The following is a 17,214-nucleotide window of genomic DNA, read 5'->3' as shown; positions in this document are numbered from 1 at the left end:
ATTATTTTATTGAGATTATTATTATTATTATTATTTTATGTATTAACCACTTTAATTTATAATTCATTGTTGATATGCAATTTTAATGTAATATATTAAATATTAATGAAATAAATGACTAAATAAAACAATACTACGATATTTTAATTTCCCAAACAAATTTCAATTATTATTTTTATTTGTATACATATTTACTAAATTTGATATTATTAGTTAATAAGTTTTTGTTTGGTTGTTTGGATTTTGAGTTAGGATTTGAATAATAAAAATTTTGTATTAGAATAATTATATGATGTGATATAAACAAGTGTAGGTGTTGATGTAATATTTTGAATATAAAATTAATTTTTAATATAATATAAAAAAAAATAAGTGTTTAATATGATATTTTTTTTTTTAAAAAAAGAGATAAAATAGTGAAGTTCTAATCCAATTCCCGAACAAACACACCCTAAAAGAACGCGCTTCTGAGTATAACGAATTCTCTTGTTCTCTGTCGTTTTTTTTTTTTTTGCAATATTTCTGAGTTTATTTATTTATTTATTTTTCATAATTCTTATTTCGGCCCCTAAAGAGACGGAAAATTCGTCTTTTTATCCCACCTTCTTCTCCAGACTTCTTACCCTTTCTGCAAGTCGCGCTTCACATTGGTGATTGGTGCGGGAATTCCAACCCTCCCGTTGATTCTATCTTCCCAGCTTTATCCATCTCAAATTCCGTTGCTCCCCAATCAAATCGACACCAGATTGAGTGTCAATTGCCACTTTTCGCATCGGAATTGAAGGATCGCGAAAACCTAAGAATTTGGGCATCAATCACGTTGGTCGCTTGGTTGCAGGTGATTTAATTTCTTCGAATTCGTTAATCCCCGTTTCTCGAATCGGACAAGCAATGGATGAAATGAGGGATAAAATGAAGGGGTTTATGAAGAAAGTCAACACCCCTTTCTCGTCTTCCTCGTCGGGCAAATTCAAAGGCCAAGGCAGAGTTCTCGGATCTTCTTCTTCGTCCTCCTCGTTGCCGTCATCGCAATCGAATGCCAATTCCAATTCCAATTCTAACCCCAGGCAGTTGCCTCGAACGGTACCCGCCGCTTCCGACCAGAAATCACAGACCACAAAGTCCGAATCCAAATCAAACCCTAGCGCAGCGTCGCCTGAGAGCGGCTTCGATCCATTCAATCCGTTGATTACATCAGGTAAAAGGAATCCCAAAGGCTATTCATTACAGGTGTTCGAGTGTCCAGTTTGCGGCAAAGGATACCCATCGGAAGAGGAGGTTTCAGCTCACGTCGAATCCTGCTTGACCTCTTCGGATTCAGTTGCCGAAACCGACAACAACAAAATAACCATCGAAGTCGATAGCCAATTGCAGAGTTGTGTGAACACTTATCTGTCTTCAAACCCTAGCGAGGCTTCCATTGAGGTTGTAATGAGGCTTCTGAGGAATCTGGTCAAGGAGCCGGGGAATTCGAAGTTTCGAAAGATAAGGATGGGGAATCCGAAGATAAAGGAGGCCATAGTCGATGTTCCGGGAGGCGTGGAGTTGCTAGAGTGCATTGGATTTCGATTGAAGGAGGAGGATGGGGAGATGTTTCTAAACATGGATGATCCTTCTGAGGAATGTCTTGGCTTGGTGTCGAATGCCGTATCGATGTTGGAACCTAAGAAGGCTAAAGAGTTGCCTTCAAAGCAAGAGGAGCCATTGGTTAAGATAGGGGAGCCCGTCGTGCCAAAGCCTGTGGACAGACAGGTATTCCATCCGATTCGTTCTTAATTTTCGTCTATATATGAGTTGATTGCACTTGTGAACTTACATCGCCTATATCTTTCATCGATCGGCATTTACTTTATTCGGTAGCATCCATTGATCATTGGTAACTTAATTATTTAGAAGTTGTTATCGAAGCACACGTAAATCCACCTTTCTCGTGAAATATGTGTTGATTAACTATATAATAATTGATTATACGTATCCCCTTAAGCTAAAAGCTTTTAGGTGAAATGGGTGTTTAATATAGTATCAAATGTTTTTACGGACAAGATTCGTAAGTAAATCCACATTGCGCGTGAGGGGCCCTCTGGTTGACTATATAATACTCCATTCGTCCATTAAAATTAGTGCATTTCTGGTAGTTAGGGATATTTTTGAAAATTTAGTTAGAAATTAAAGTAAATGAAAAGATAATGTAATAAGGTTAGTGGTATTTGTTATAAATAAGTATTGAATAGAGAATAATAATTAAATATTGATTTGTTGACATGGCCAAAATTAGCTGACGGACTAAAAAGAAAAGTGAGAGTAAGTTTGGAGGACGGAGGGAGTAATTAATTATGCATCTCTTGAAATTTAAACTTTTAGAGGAGATAATCATTTAACAATACAGTTTGGAACATCTTGCTGTGAATGTAATAAGAAACTTTCGGGTCACTATAATGTTTCCATTCGATGTTAGATGTTATGAGCAATCAGTAGACGATAGCAATATGGTGCTTCTGTAGAACCTATTGATCATAATGTACACACATTATAATGCAGAAGTTGTTGTTGATGCATTTTGGAACATCTTTTCATGGATGTTATACGAGAAGCTTGGTTGTTTTTTTATGTCAGGAATTGTAATATAATTTGTGAGATTATCGCCTAGTCAATTTAGACAATTTATAGCTATTTTTATGTTGACTTGTTGGAGCGTTGAAGGCGAAATTAATGTGATTTCTTAATCGTCTTAGTTTGTTTTAGTTCTTGATTTCTGTGAAAGGGAAAAATAAGATCGATCGTTGATTCGTAATATGATTTCTCGCTCACTATTCTGTTTCCGGAATTTGTGCTTAGGTTCGAGTTTTTTACTCTGTACCTGAGAGTGTGGCTGCAAAAATTGAGCTGCCTGATTCCTTTTACAACCTCTCGGCCGAAGAAGTAAAACGCGAAGCAGAATCCAGGAGGAAGAAACTCGAGGAATCAAAGCTTCTAATCCCCAAATCATACAGAGAAAAACAAGCGAAAGCTGCTAGAAAACGTTATAACCGAACGGTCATCAGGATCATGTTCCCCGACAATACGGTCCTTCAAGGCATCTTTTCTCCGTCCGAGCCAACCGGCGCTCTCTATGAGGTTAGTCCCGATCGAACCCCAACCCCTTCATTATATACATATACATACATACATATATATATATATATGTAATGCGATTTGGCTTGTTTTTTGGACTAGTTTGTGAGCGGTGCATTGAAAGACCCGGGATTGGAGTTCGAGCTGATGCATCCCATTCCGATCAAGCGGCGTGTGATCCCGCATTATCCGGCAACCGGACATAGGGCTGTGACGCTGGAGGAGGAGGATTTGGTCCCTTCAGCCCTCGTCAAGTTCAAGCCTATCGAAACGGATGACGCTGTTTTCACGGGGCTTTGCAACGAGCTCCTCGAAATCATTCAAAGCCTCGATTCTGCTACCGCAGTTCCTCCTCCTCCGTCGTCTTCGTTGTCGTCATCATCGTAAGTTTGTTTGATCCCATCCGGCGCCGGCTGAAATGATTCTTTTGGGTTGTGTTTGTAATGTAGTCTGCAATCTTGCCCTGTCCGGCAGTTAGTTTCGTTAATCCAATTTGTGGGAACATGAAGCTAACGACACATTTTTTCTTTTGATGATTATTCTGTGTCTTATAACAATTTTACTGTTTACATATGCATGCTTAAATTGTTTGCGTAATTAGAGCTGTCATTAATAGTCTAACGTTACATTTTATTTAATTTTTAATTTTTATTTATAACTAATGAGCCCGAGCTATTAAAAATATTACCAGTCTTGGGCCATAAAAACAGGCTTGAAAAGAATTTCTGGATGTGATTTTTTGCAAAACAAATTCACACAATTTTTTTTTTTTTTTAAAAAAATTAATATATTATGTACATTATATTACTTTTATTATTTCACAAAATAGTGTATTTGCTTTAAAACTAGGTTAGGCCAGTTGAGTTTCCGGCTTCAAAATCATTTAGGTGTTTGAATAGTTGTACGATGTGATATAAATAGGTGTTGATGTGATGTTTTGAATGTAAAATTGATTTTTGGTATAATAAAAAAATAAAAAATAATTGTTTGATTTGATATTTTTGAAAAAAAAATTTTGGATGAACAGTGGAATTTTGACAAAATCCTATAAACGAACACGCCATATTTGATGCTATAATATAAATATATGTTATTGTTTTTTTTTTTAATTTATAAATATTTATGACCAATGATGCCAAAGAAATAACACAAAGTAAGCAATTAGTAGTTAGTACGTTTTAACAATATTTTTATTGAAAAATATATAAAATTTTAAAATTCCGAAAAACGCCTCACCCTTGCCGAGCACGCTGAAGTCTGAACTATAAAACGAAGTATCGATTCTTCTCCTTCGTAGCTGCTTGCAGAATTTGCTTCAAAGTTAACGGCTCAGGCTCTCTGCCTTCTACTTGAGGCTGTACATACACCTTTTGTAACATTTTCCATCCATATTGTTTAGTGGCTTCTTCAATTACTGATAACTGTGTTTTTTTGGTTGTTTGTTTTAGATTTGGAGATGGAGAGAGGTTTCGTAGGGTTGAGTGCAAAGGATTCTGTTATTGTGAAGGAAGATTTTGTCGACGGAAACTACGGAGACGCCGGTGTGTTTGCTGTTTAAAGTCTCTTTACGTTGAATTTCTTTTTGCTTGCTGTGATGTCAAACAATGGTGTTTTTGGCTGAGAATCTGCTGGTTATTGTATGTGCCATTCAATTTGGGAATGAAAATATTATTCGATTCTATGGTCTTTTTGTACGGTGCTTTTTTCGTTTTTAGAAGCTGCATTTTTTCAGTTCTATAGAAGTGCTGCTGATGTTTTCATTATGCTTAATCTGTAGTTCAGATTATTTCCACCTCTTTATAAATTTGTGTGTCGTAAAGGAATTTTATATTTAAAGGTTTGGAAATCGGAATTTCCAATTGTTTGGAGCATATTTAATTCCTCAGAATGTGATATGAAATGAGATTTTATTTTAGCAAAATCAGTCAAAAATAGATTCTGATCTTCCTTCATTTCAAGGATTGATGGTGAAATATGCTTCGGAGAAATCTGTACCCAAGCATGAACAACAACAATTGGCTGATTTCCTGGTTAGTTTCTGATCCTTTCTCTAAGTAGCAGTGGATTGCAGTGTTGAGCATTCTGAATGTCTTATTTTTAACTTAATATATTATTTGAATGCATGAATTATTTTATGTTCTTCCTATGTTATGTTTGTTGAATATATTTGATTGCAATAAGAATATCTCAAAAATGGTTTTGATCGATCTTTCAACACTTGCTAATTACATATGCATCAATACATATGTATATATATACATATATGAGCTTGCATTTTACTATTTTAACACATCCTTTGCTCAAATTAATGCAAATTCACATTTGACAACTTCCAATTTTATCAAGACTTATAATTCATCTTTTTGCTAATTTGAAGCAATGCAATCCTAATGGAAATCCTATTGCAACTTCTCATCCACCTCTGGTTCCATGGTGAGAAATAGTATACATGTTTTGAATAATTTTTCAGAACATCTTTTTTAATTGTTATCTTTATGTAGGATTAATTCTAAAACATCGACTCACCTAACCATTTTTTATGGTGGAAGGGTTACCGTCTTCAATGACATCTCTCCAGATAAGGTGCAGCGTCTTTGACATTCTTTGCTCAATCTATCAGATGCTGATATTTTATTATTTATTTGTTTTTATGTAGGCTCAGGCCATTGCATATCTAGCTGGGAATGATTGTGTTCAATCTAAAATGGCTCAACCAAAACTTATATCATCTGGTATTCATTCCCATGCCAATTTGGAAACCATTCTTATATGTAGTGTTACATTATCATCTTGTTCACAGTAAGACAATATGTATTTTTATTTCTATTTTTTCTTTTCTGCAGCTATTCCACAAGCACACAGAGCTTCCCTTGCTCGATTTTTGGCGAAGCGTAGGGAAAGGTAATATAGATGTTTGATTTTTTCGACTTTTAGTAGAGAATAGTTAAATGGCTATTATTGTCTCATTAATGAATTTCAGAAAATTTAGGAGCACATTATGCATTGTGGGGACTCCTTTACAAAAAAAAAAATGTCGATAAATATTATTTTCACGTGGTGATTAATCTAAAAAAGATGTTTCAAATCATCCAAATCCACCAAAAATAGATCTTTAATTTTTTTGTAAGGTCCACATGATTTAAAATAGAAAGTTTTTTTACACCATTAAGGAACTTCTAGATGCTGCAGGCTTATGAATGCAGCACCATACAAAGTGGCAGCAACGGCATCGGATTGCGCTACTTCCGGAGCCGACGACCATGGCTCCCGACTATGCCTCCATCCTTAACATGTGAGATCTCCTACGAGATTCTCGTTCTACCATGAAACCTGTAAGCATTTTTAATTTTTGTCGTTACTTTCTAGAACTCCAATGAAATTTATTCTAAGCAAGACTCCTAAAATATCCTAACTACTGATTTAAATTAATCAGTATTGTGCTGACAACACATCAAATATATGAATTGTCAGCATATAGCTTGAATGAATACAACATATGCGATTATTACACTGTGTTGTCGGTTTATCTTTTAAATGTGATAGTTTTAAATATTAATTTTATTTGTTGAATTCAATTATAATATATGATTTATGGACAATTTTTATGTGCTATTTGTTCATAGATTGCATGTGTATTATATTAAAAACTAACACATGATATATATAAAGTATTAGTATGTTCTGTCAGATCTATTTTAATTTTTATCTAACATGATGTTTGGTATATATTAGTGTGTTATCGGCACTATAATTACTATTATTACTATTACACTATCTATGGTGAACAATCGCCATGTATATAAGCATGTTTGTGTGTCCATATCCAAATATGAGAGGCTGTATTGGTTGATGCCAATTTAGTGAATAAAAATGAAAGCAGCATTATTGATTTTAGGGACCACATGTAATCTCCACATGTTACATATGTCTGAGGGTATGTTGTTGCAAATAAATGGTGGGGTGGGTCGAATATTTCTTTGTAGTTATTATGACACAAATTAATTACATGTAAGTTATTGATTGATGAGATGTTGTTGGATGGTATATTAAATTACGGTACAATATATATAGTAGTATTTGATTAAAAATATATGTGAATTTCTTAAAAAATATACTTTAATAAAATATATTTAATGTAAATGTTACTTCATAAAAAATATGTAAAATAGTAAAAAAATCCCCTGTGATTTCTCGAATTCCCTCTGATTTTAAAATTGTATAAAACTTACTTGTGGTTTTTAAAATATTGCACACTCGTCTCTTCCTTAAAAAATGGACTAACCGTGTTAATTTTTTACCTTGTTGGACCATTATACCCCTGTATTTATTACTTTTGATCACTTATTCTATCTTTGACTAATATTTTTTTCATTATACATACATATACACATACATAAACCCAGACACACATTACACAAACATACATTCGCACTCCACCTATTTTCTTCCTCTTTCTTCTTTTTTTTTTTCTGTCTCTGTTTCTTCTTTTTTTTTTTTCACACATAAACATATATACATACATACATATTCTTCTCCTATCTTCTTATTTCTTCTTCCCCTGCCAGCTTACTGTTCTTCCTTTTACTTCTTCTTTTTTCTTTATTTTTCTCAATTTTTTTTTTTTTTTTCACTTCTATTTCTTGAAAATTCATTTCAGTTTAGGGGATTAATGATTGATTATGTTTGTTAGATTCATAGATGGATTAAAATCCTTGCCCATTTAAATTTGGGGATTTTAAAGTTTAACCCAAATCTTAAAAAAAATGCCTAATCGAGCAATTTTGAAAAAAATATGTCTGATTCATATATAAATAAACGAGTGACTGTGCATACAAAAAAATATATTTATTGTACAAGAAAAAAAATTCATATTTGCTCCACCATTTTTATCCGTCGGCCAATACCAACACCACATTTCTTAATATTTCAGGCATTTTTCTTTCGTCACTTTTCTCAAATAAAAATTTCAATTTGAAGGTTTACAGAGTAGATTGATTTTCTTACTATTTTTCTCCATTCGAGTTCACCCAAATCCGTTGTTTATTGCGAAGATTTAGGAATTGTCGACTACCATTATTGCAGAGGTGTGTCTTGCCGGAGTGCTGCCCTATTCTTATTGGACTTTTATCGAAGAAAAAGAAAGCGAATGAGAGCAGGAGAGAATTTCCAAGAATACACACACGCGTGCAGTACAATTGCTGTTAAATATTAACGGTAGGGGTGTTTTTTGCAATATTTTCGAAATCACGAGTAGATAATATGAAATTTTAAAACCAAAGGTGATTTTCAGAGAATTTGGAAAACCACCAGGGGATTTTATGCTATTTTGTCTAGAAAATAAAATATCGTTCCCGCCGTGGCGAGCGTTCTTTAAACTTTGCAGCCTTTCGTGGCGCCGATGCTAGAGTTCCTCGACTCGACTCGACTCGATCGGATCGAATCTCATGCTAAACGTCTACCCGTATTTCAACTATGTCAAGGCTAAGTACTCCGAAGCATCCTCGATTTTCCGTCGTTACATACATTTATGAGCTTTACAACGAGGACGTGAAGCCAGGGACCGTTTCCGGGAAGAATTGGGGGCTGTTCGACGTGGATGGCACGGCGGTGTATGCTCTGCACTTGACGGATTCCGGGACCGTCTTGGCGAGCGATACTGCGAATGAGACTTACTGCGTTGCAAGGGACGGAGCGGACAAGAGGATGTTACACGTGGCGCTCGACTGGGCGTGCGGGCCTGGGAAAGTCGACTGCTCTTTGCTCATGCAGGGCAAACCGTGTTACGAACGGGATAGCATCCTGGGACACGCCTCGTACGCGTTCAACGCTTATTATCAGCGGATGGCGATGGGAGATGGAACCTGCGACTTCAACAGTGTGGCCGCAATCTCGACTACGAATCCAAGTTTGTTCCGGTAACTCTTTCTCCGGCTGCAGGTTACGGTTCTTGCGTCTTCCTACAAGGTATCGATCGACTATCTTGTTACTATACTTCGATTCTATGCAGTATAATTACGATATCTGGTAATAAATACACGGTACCTTTGCGAATGACTCGGCGCTTGGCCAGTCGATCCGCACATTCTGTCCTCTTTGAGTTCTCGGACATGTTGGATGCACCCGATTTTGATAAAACTCGACGCATTCTGTAAAAAAAGAGATGCACCCAATGATTTCTGTCGTCTTCTCCGACATTCAAAAGAATTCGGCGTGGCAAGCGTCGCATAGGAACCCTGAAGAACCGGCGACATTCTGCTGCTGATCGGCGTGCTGGGTGCAGTACGGCTTATTGCAGAAACTGCATTTGGGCAGCTGCAGCCAGCAATCCAAGCAGAGTGTGTCGTTGCACGCAGCCTCTTCAGGTTCCTCCGAGGCTGTTATGCAAACACCGCATTCCACACAGCGCGCCGTGCACGTTTCACATCCTCTGCATTTAAATTGCTGCCGCTTCGGGCAAGGGGTTTTAGGACAGTCGAACACCATTCTCGCTTGGTTGCACTTAGGACAAACGTCGACATCTATTGCGCGATCAGTCGATGGAAGGATCAAGGATGACTGCTTGTACTTGTGGTATAGTGTCTTCTGGTTTTCATTGTCTGGTTTGATGAGGCTGCGAAGGGTGTCGAGGTCGTCCCTTTGAATATCGTAGATGCCATTGATGGCGAGGGTGGTTAATTTGTGGCTGTTTCCGGCCAGTAGCTTCGCGGCTGTAATGACTCCGGCAGGCGATAATCTCGTGCACCCCGGGAGAAGTAGCTGTGATAGCACAGAATCATCGTGAAAAACAAGTTAATACAAATAGAGCATATACACTGACAACACAAACGATATATTCTTGCATAACACACGCTACTATTGATTTTAACAAATAAAAATATTAATACATCATACCTATAAGTATAAAATGATAGTATATGTTTTTATTTAAAATAGCATGCAGACATTTTCCCAAACAGCACCGTAGGACTGGAGTTACTATGCTGAATTTTATATATCGACGCAATATTGACAACACACGATACAACAGTCGCAATATGGGGCGTACTATTATTAATCTCAACATACGAAATATGTCCATATAGCACATCTATAAATATTTGTTATGTTAATTGAAATCATATGATACTTCTTATTTATTATGTGGTGCAGATTAAATCAACACCATGCTAATTTATTACCGTTAGCACGTAACCTCTCCCTCATCGTAGATATTATATATATATACATATATATGTATGTATGTACCTTAGTGATTGAGGGATTTTGAGCTACAACCCTGAGAAGTCCATCATCTGTGATCCTGGTGCATCCAATGAGGGCAAGAGTTTTCAGCTTGCCACCGGCTCTGGAGGCAATTCCGGCGAGGATGTCATCGGAGATACGCAGATTGAGAGGCCAGCAGACGACAATTTCCAGCCATGGGAGAAGATCAGTGGCCACGGCATACCTCAGTGATTTGCAGACTTGAGACATGGCAAGAAGCTCAAAGAGGGGGAGATATGGCAGAACAAAGAAGAGGGCTTCATTTGGTGGTGATGGTGATGAATTCTGGAAATGATCTCTACAGCCTGCCATGGATGAATACCTATTCCCTTTGAAGGGATAGTGCTAGTTGTGGCTGAGAATATGGATACGAAATCTTATAACAATACTACTAACTGATAGGGATAGAGACATGTCATAAAAAACACCATGTTAGCATTCAAAGACAAAGTCAAAAGTAACATTCATTTGTTTCTTTTCGAAATCTTCTTCCTAAGATTCTTTCTTCCCCAACCAACATAAAAATGATTAAAAAAAAAAATCTACGGTCCCGTCCAAAACCAATCACCATGAATGGACCATCGATTTTGCATTCCAGAAAACAGATATAGCACAAGATTGATGGTGAATGGGCAGAATATGATCACAATTGATCCAACTATAAAGGCTGAACAGCAGTCTTGAAGAGAAGAACATAAACCTTGTCGATGGAGAAGTACAAGAATCCACCCAGCGAATGCGTCACGTAAGACCCGAAGCTCGTCCCCACTATGCAATGCCACGCGGGTCCGTACGTAGAGTCGAACTCCTGCCATCAATATACATATATATATATATATTATCATCCCCAAGAAACTACCAATTTGAATTCAGAACTTAGAGTTTCAAGAAATACGGTCAGATGTGGACAAAACAAGGGTCAAACAGCCAAGAAAACAACTCCCATGAGAAAGTTTTGCTAGAACCTCCATAAACACATCCTTCAATCAGACATATATGATTATGTGAAATGTTTATGTTGTTTGTGTATTTGTATTTGTATTTGTATTGTACCTTCTTGAGTGAGAGAGCGAGGCGTTTGCTGTCGACCTTGGGAGAAGCCATGGAGTCAAGAAGGGCTCTGGAAATTTTGAAGGCGTGGTTCTGCAAGGGAAGAGGCATATCCGAGGCTCTAACACGTATCTTCTTCAGAACATCGTCACTGAGCTGCTGCTGCTGCTGCTGTTTCTGCTCCACCACTACGACGTCGTTCTTATCCTTCTTCTTCTTCTGTATTAAGCTGTGCAGGAACTTGCTCCTTCTCTCCAGCTCTTCTTCTGCAGAAGACCCCTCCATTTCACAAAAACCAGATTCAGACGCCAATCCTTTCTTCATCACCTGATGATCATAAAATTAGAAGTGAGAGAGATAGAGAGAGAAAGAAATGAGACAGGAATCTCGAAAGGAATGAGGTTTGTAGTCGCTAGTGTAATTTGGTGCTTTTGAGGAGCTTTTCAGATCATGTTTGGGGGCAAAGGCAATGAAATTGTGATGCTGTTGACAATGGATTATTGTTATGCTGTAGGGATGATACAATTACACAAATGCACATTTCAGAAACAGCAAAACAAAGAAGCATATGAACTGAAACAGATAAGGAGAAAACTGGAAATGAGAAAAAGATTGAGCGACAAAAGTATCGACAATCACGGTTGAATAAAGTTGCTCCACCTTCTTCCGTGGGCCATCTCACTTTGCACAGAGATTCTTCTTTCTTCCAATTTTTGGACTCGAGAATTTAATAATGAAAACGAAATGGAAATGGAAATGGAAATATATACTCACCATGGAAACTCCTAGAGATCTGTGCTCAGAAACAATGCAGCAAGCAGTCCCCAGCAGGCGATTCCGGAAGAAGCACCGCAAAGTGCGCTATTCTGCAGGGGCTCAAACAACCAAAGCCAATCGCCATTACTGATTAATCAAATGAAAGGAAGAGAATGCTTATCTCGAGGTTAGCCTTAGGTACCAAAGTTGATTACAATATTGTTTAGGATTTGTTTCTGCAGAGATCGAAAATGGAAACCAGAAGATGAACAAAGAAGAAACGGCTGAGAACAGAGACAATTTCATCGATCGGGATTAGGAGTTTTCTACAACTTTTTTATTGTATTTATGTTAGATTTTCATCTGACCTATTTGGAAGTTTGTTTGAATAATTGATCAACATCTTTCTAAATGTTATACTCTCATCTAAATTTATTTTTAATTTTTAAATCTTTTTTTTTTTTTGAAGTAAAAATGTATCACTTTTTCTATATCTTTTTTTATTAATCATATGATAAATAATAAAAATCATGCGCATAAAAATATATTTTATACTGGAATCAATAATAATATACATTTTGTGGACAATTGCCTTTATATAATGCATTTATATTATATTAATATTAATATTAATATAAATTATATGAATTCATGTGCTATCTACACAATATTGACTCACAATATGTATAATTCTTTTCATTGGGTTAAGGACTTAAGGTTTGTATTTGTTTGTGTTTTGAGCTATTTTTTTATTTAAAAATAAATATTAAATCAAATAAGCTTTACATGTAATATTTTGAAGAAATGAATGTTGAATGTAATATATATATATATATATATATTTAAAATTGTAAATTATAATAATCTGAAAATAAATGTGAGCACAAATATGGTCATTGCGAAATTACGAGAAAGTCGATCGGAAGGGAATGAATTGTTTGATTTGTCTTAGGTTGCAAGCAACTAGTCAATAATAATAATAATACAGTATCATTCTATTATGCAAATAGGTATTTCCTATATTCCTTATAGAATGAACAAAAATAAAAATAAAAATGAATCAGACAAAACGGAAGGAGCAATACTAATTTCATATATATTGTCAACCCAAAGAATAACTTCAAATAACACATTATTAATGTCACATAAATTTCTAAATTTCAATCTCCTTTTTTTTTTTTTTTTTTTTTTTATATGACGTGGGAATCCGCAGTCGCTAACTGAAATTGCAACCCTCGGCCGAACCTAGTACCCTGCAAACCAGATCCAACGGAAAAGTCACAATAAGCGAACCATGTGTGGCAGGTGACCTGAGGCATCGGGTTTACACCCATGACCTTTCAATCATCTCTCCTTCACAATTATGTAAGGGTGTGTTTCTTCATATCCGGTTTGACCAAACCTACTGTGGAGATACTTTAGGGGTGTGTTTCTTTGGTACAATTCTTCCCAAACTTCCTATTCATTTACTGTAGAATATTAATTTGGCGCGAGGCAGACATAGGAGAACAAAATATGCAACGTAGCTTTATAGGCATTGACTACACTTATATCTCTCTCCTTTACCATTATATCTTCTGTTCATTACTCTGCTTCTTCTCTCTCCTCCATTATTTCTCATCTTCCATTCGTGCTTTTAATTTTTCTCCCAAATTTCCTTCACCCCCTTCATTGCAGAGCAAAGATCCTGGGATTTAGTGATTTCGTCGGCGAGTGAAGCAAAGGATTGCCGCGAAGGATTTCGGGGGACGCACGTTGACGGGGGATAGAGTTTTCGGCGGTTGAGCGTAAAGAAGTAAGGAAAGTCGAACTACATTTCAATTTGGGATTAATTGGTTAATCCATTTCGTAAATTCATGCAATTTTTGATAAATCTGTGATAGGACTATTGTACACATCAATCCGACGTTGCCTTCATTCTTCGCTAAAGGTTTCATATGGGAGCCAGAAGAATATGGATAGTTGTGCACGGCCGTGCACTTAGGTCTATTTTTCTGCTTCAATTTCTACGGGAAGCAACCACTTATACGGAATGAGCACGACCTTGCTTGATTGATTCTATTATGCTGTTTTTGGTGTTACGTGAAGCACACAACAAATAACAATCGACCATCGCCGTGCAAATGTGGTTGCATTTCCCTGTCTGCCGCATTTAGTGTTGTTTCCGAACAAATGCATAGCCGTGCACACGCTTATTCTTCTTTATTCTTCTGTATGTAGCTGTAAGCAAGACTTAGAAGTAGATCCGAATTTTATTTTTATTTTTTTTAATTACGGATGAAAAAAATAATAATAAATGAAAAAAAAAATCACTCTTTCTATATATTCCATTACTTTTATATTTAATATAAATTATTTTTAATTAAATTAAAAATCTCATCACTCCAATCATCACCTATCAAATCATTATTTAATAAAACTCCCCAAACCCCAACAAAACCTACTACACCAAAGAAACGCAGATTCCCAAAACTTCTAAAAAGTTCAAATCCAAACCAAACACAAACTCAATCTTCCCAAACCCAACATAAGAAACACACCCTAGGTTCTCCGGTGTGTTTCTTTTTTCTTTTTCTTTTTTTTTTAATTTATAAAATAATTTGCACGATCGTGCAAAAATATGATAAATTAATTATTTGATCATGTTAATTATTACTGTATAATTTAATAAAATATATACTCACATTGGAAGGGTGGTATTTGTTTTTTGCACATAAATTTTTAAATATTAGTATTATATTGGATTGCAGTAAAAAAAAAAAAAGAAAAAAAGAAAAAAGACAAATATTCATATTAGTATAGTGTAATATAAAAGTAACTATATTTGTGTAATATATTGTAAGTTGAAAATTTATTTATTATATTAGATATATAGTATAATTAAATTATTTTAAAACGGACAAAAATAAAAAAAATAAAAAATCTTTCGAGAGACAATATTATTTTGTATATAATAAAATTTTATTTAATACAAATAAATAAAAAATAATTTATATATAAATTAATACTCAAATTACACTATTAATAATTTTATAAATTTAATTTAATATATATTTACATTATTATTTTTATTAACTATCACGTTAACACGTATCAAAATCTCAAAACATAAACCAAACCTACAGATTTAAAAGAACACAAAAATTCAAACTACATAAAATTCAAATTCAATCTAAAAGCAAACCAAGTTTCTCAAACTACCTCAAAAAAACAAACCCTAAATATATATTTAATAATAATAAAAAAATATTTATCGCGTCATTCCTCCTTCAACTACTGGCGCCATCACCACCTCTTTATTCACCTCCATATTTTCATGCCACCCTACAATAAAAAAATAAAATAAAATTATTTTTGCACGTATTTGTCACGTGAATGCGTACGTATATAAATGTAAAGAATAGACGTACCGATAGACATGTCGAATCCACGATTTTTGAGCTCCCTATACTCCTGACAGAGGGCACAGGATTCGCAGCAGCAGTGCACCATGAAGTCTCCGCACGGCGATTCCTGCAGACCGTACTGCTTCCGCAATTTTTCCCGGTAGAAGCACGAGTAGCAGCAAGGGCAACCGGCCAGGAGTGCGATAGTGTAGACTAGTCCGTTCATCAGACGCGCTGCAGGTGAAATTCGAATTTATCAGTTGTTAATAATTTGTTGTTGGAGAGGATAACTGCTTTGATTGCGTGGTTTGATTACCAAACTGTGTGTAAAATACTCACTGGTTACTCCTTTGTCCACGATCTCAGAAATTTGAGCGAAGGTGATGCACGGACACCAGAAAGTGATGCAACCTGGACGGAAAACAGATCGAGGATTAATTGAAGGAGTTAAGAAGAAATTTAAGCTGCGCGAGACGTTGAGTGCTTATGGATAGATGGAGCTGCGGAGCACGGATTAATTTAACAAGTTTAGCGAAAAATTGAAGCTAGAAATATCGTTGAATGCTGAATTGCTGATTGATCGATTAAACGGAAATTTAGCTTTAGCAATGGAGAAACGTACAGCTTTTCATATCGGAGAAACAATCGAATAGACCGGAGGACCAAGTAGCCGCCTGAGATGATTTCGGAACAGGAGGAGCTGTTAACTCCGATGATTTAAAGACCGGAACTCCTGCCACCGGCGGCGGAGTCGCGGCTGGCTCATAGAACTTCTGGTAATCGGTTGAACTTGAAGAATACATGATTTGATTACGCAGGTATGCGAAAAAGCACTGGCTAAATTATTTTGTGACAACTTCGAAGTGAAATTGATGATTATCACGCTGCTGCATCTCGTATATATATATATATATATATATCCTTGAAGAGTCAAGTGTTGAATATTAGTCGTTCAACACGTCGCTGTAACTGAGGACTACATCTGTTTTCCTGAATTAGCAGAACTGACTGAGTTCAAGCTTCAACACGACACCGAACGGAAATGGCGGTGTGATTGTCGGCACTGGAAGGTTCCAGATACCTTCCTGAGGGCAGAGATCAACATATCACCGTTGGATCAACACCATATCGAAACACGGTACGCGGAAATCGTAATTCATATCATTCTTAGAAATCGTAATTCATATCATTCTTAAATTGATGCGCTATGATTTTAGCCTTTGATACACAGATTTACACTTCTATGCTTTCACTTTCAACTTTCCCCCACACGTTTATTACCTTGACTTAGAATGAATAATATACTATGGAAATAGACTTTGATCAACCGTTGAGGAATTGGTGGATTCCATGTAATTTAGATATGTCCTGAAATTGCAGAAATCAGGTTAGACATTTTTTTAGGTTATCCCCAAATTGAATGAAACTACTGTAAGATAAAATAAAATACTCACGGATTTTTAGGTAGATAGTAGTAAGTAGGATAATTTAGAAATTAGGTGATGTGACGAGAGATAAATGTATATTTTATTTTTTTATTTGGGTGATGTGATGGGATAAAATATGAGGTAGAGATTTATAATTAATTATTTCATATTTTAGAAATGTTGCAAGTTATTTGGGACATAGCAAAAAAAAAATATTGTAC

The 17,214-nt window shown here is 35.8% G+C and overlaps 6 protein-coding genes across 12 annotated transcripts; 3 read left to right on the top strand and 3 right to left on the bottom strand.

Moving 5' to 3' along the window:
- The first annotated feature begins 559 nt into the window (after positions 1 to 559).
- Positions 560 to 3,688, top strand: LOC127264082 (plant UBX domain-containing protein 2). Its single transcript, XM_051293459.1, has 3 exons — positions 560 to 1,752; positions 2,836 to 3,114; positions 3,214 to 3,688. The coding sequence occupies exons 1-3, from the start codon at positions 892 to 894 to the stop codon at positions 3,496 to 3,498; spliced, it is 1,425 nt and encodes a 474-aa protein (XP_051149416.1). The 5' UTR covers positions 560 to 891; the 3' UTR covers positions 3,499 to 3,688.
- Positions 3,689 to 4,311: 623 nt separating this feature from the next.
- LOC127263443 (protein TIFY 7-like) lies at positions 4,312 to 8,325 on the top strand. 5 transcript variants are annotated; one of them, XM_051292460.1, is made up of 9 exons: positions 4,314 to 4,468; positions 4,560 to 4,652; positions 5,071 to 5,141; positions 5,489 to 5,544; positions 5,613 to 5,694; positions 5,768 to 5,843; positions 5,955 to 6,012; positions 6,292 to 6,443; positions 8,163 to 8,311. In XM_051292460.1, exons 2-8 carry the CDS (start codon positions 4,568 to 4,570, stop codon positions 6,398 to 6,400), a joined length of 537 nt encoding a protein of 178 aa, XP_051148417.1. In that variant the 5' UTR covers positions 4,314 to 4,468; positions 4,560 to 4,567; the 3' UTR covers positions 6,401 to 6,443; positions 8,163 to 8,311. The 5 variants fall into 5 exon arrangements, with proteins under 5 accessions (XP_051148419.1, XP_051148417.1, XP_051148416.1 ...); XM_051292459.1 differs by having other exon boundaries at positions 4,315 to 4,468; positions 8,194 to 8,325; XM_051292462.1 differs by lacking the exon at positions 8,163 to 8,311 and having other exon boundaries at positions 4,312 to 4,468; positions 5,661 to 5,694; positions 6,292 to 6,667.
- Positions 8,326 to 8,556: 231 nt separating this feature from the next.
- LOC127263441 (F-box protein SKIP28) lies at positions 8,557 to 10,686 on the bottom strand. 2 transcript variants are annotated; one of them, XR_007841478.1, is made up of 3 exons: positions 10,357 to 10,686; positions 9,154 to 9,867; positions 8,557 to 9,068 (listed from the first exon to the last, which is right to left on the bottom strand). XR_007841478.1 is itself a non-coding variant. In XM_051292456.1 (2 exons), exons 1-2 carry the CDS (start codon positions 10,684 to 10,686, stop codon positions 9,307 to 9,309), a joined length of 891 nt encoding a protein of 296 aa, XP_051148413.1. In that variant the 3' UTR covers positions 8,557 to 9,306. The 2 variants fall into 2 exon arrangements, 1 of the variants encoding a protein (XP_051148413.1); XM_051292456.1 differs by having other exon boundaries at positions 8,557 to 9,867.
- Positions 8,584 to 9,263, top strand: LOC127264001 (glucan endo-1,3-beta-glucosidase 3-like). Its single transcript, XM_051293326.1, has 2 exons — positions 8,584 to 9,026; positions 9,119 to 9,263. The coding sequence occupies exons 1-2, from the start codon at positions 8,584 to 8,586 to the stop codon at positions 9,261 to 9,263; spliced, it is 588 nt and encodes a 195-aa protein (XP_051149283.1).
- Positions 10,687 to 10,787: 101 nt separating the features above from the next.
- LOC127263446 (dynein light chain 1, cytoplasmic) lies at positions 10,788 to 12,322 on the bottom strand. 2 transcript variants are annotated; one of them, XM_051292464.1, is made up of 3 exons: positions 12,199 to 12,322; positions 11,428 to 11,751; positions 10,788 to 11,182 (listed from the first exon to the last, which is right to left on the bottom strand). In XM_051292464.1, the coding sequence occupies exons 1-3, from the start codon at positions 12,199 to 12,201 to the stop codon at positions 11,033 to 11,035; spliced, it is 477 nt and encodes a 158-aa protein (XP_051148421.1). In that variant the 5' UTR covers positions 12,202 to 12,322; the 3' UTR covers positions 10,788 to 11,032. The 2 variants fall into 2 exon arrangements, with proteins under 2 accessions (XP_051148421.1, XP_051148422.1); XM_051292465.1 differs by lacking the exon at positions 12,199 to 12,322 and adding an exon at positions 12,085 to 12,141.
- Positions 12,323 to 15,231: 2,909 nt separating this feature from the next.
- Positions 15,232 to 16,498, bottom strand: LOC127263445 (protein PLANT CADMIUM RESISTANCE 2-like). The gene is made up of 4 exons (XM_051292463.1): positions 16,189 to 16,498; positions 15,906 to 15,977; positions 15,591 to 15,800; positions 15,232 to 15,504 (listed from the first exon to the last, which is right to left on the bottom strand). Exons 1-4 carry the CDS (start codon positions 16,367 to 16,369, stop codon positions 15,431 to 15,433), a joined length of 537 nt encoding a protein of 178 aa, XP_051148420.1. The 5' UTR covers positions 16,370 to 16,498; the 3' UTR covers positions 15,232 to 15,430.
- Between the last annotated feature and the right edge of the window lie 716 nt (positions 16,499 to 17,214).

Source organism: Andrographis paniculata, unplaced genomic scaffold, assembly GCF_009805555.1.
Source record: "Andrographis paniculata isolate CXL003 unplaced genomic scaffold, ASM980555v1 Contig69END, whole genome shotgun sequence".
NCBI classification, from domain to species: Eukaryota; Viridiplantae; Streptophyta; class Magnoliopsida; order Lamiales; family Acanthaceae; genus Andrographis; species Andrographis paniculata.
The sequence above is the reverse complement of the archived record's forward strand: the minus strand, read 5'-3'. Positions and strand labels throughout refer to the sequence as shown.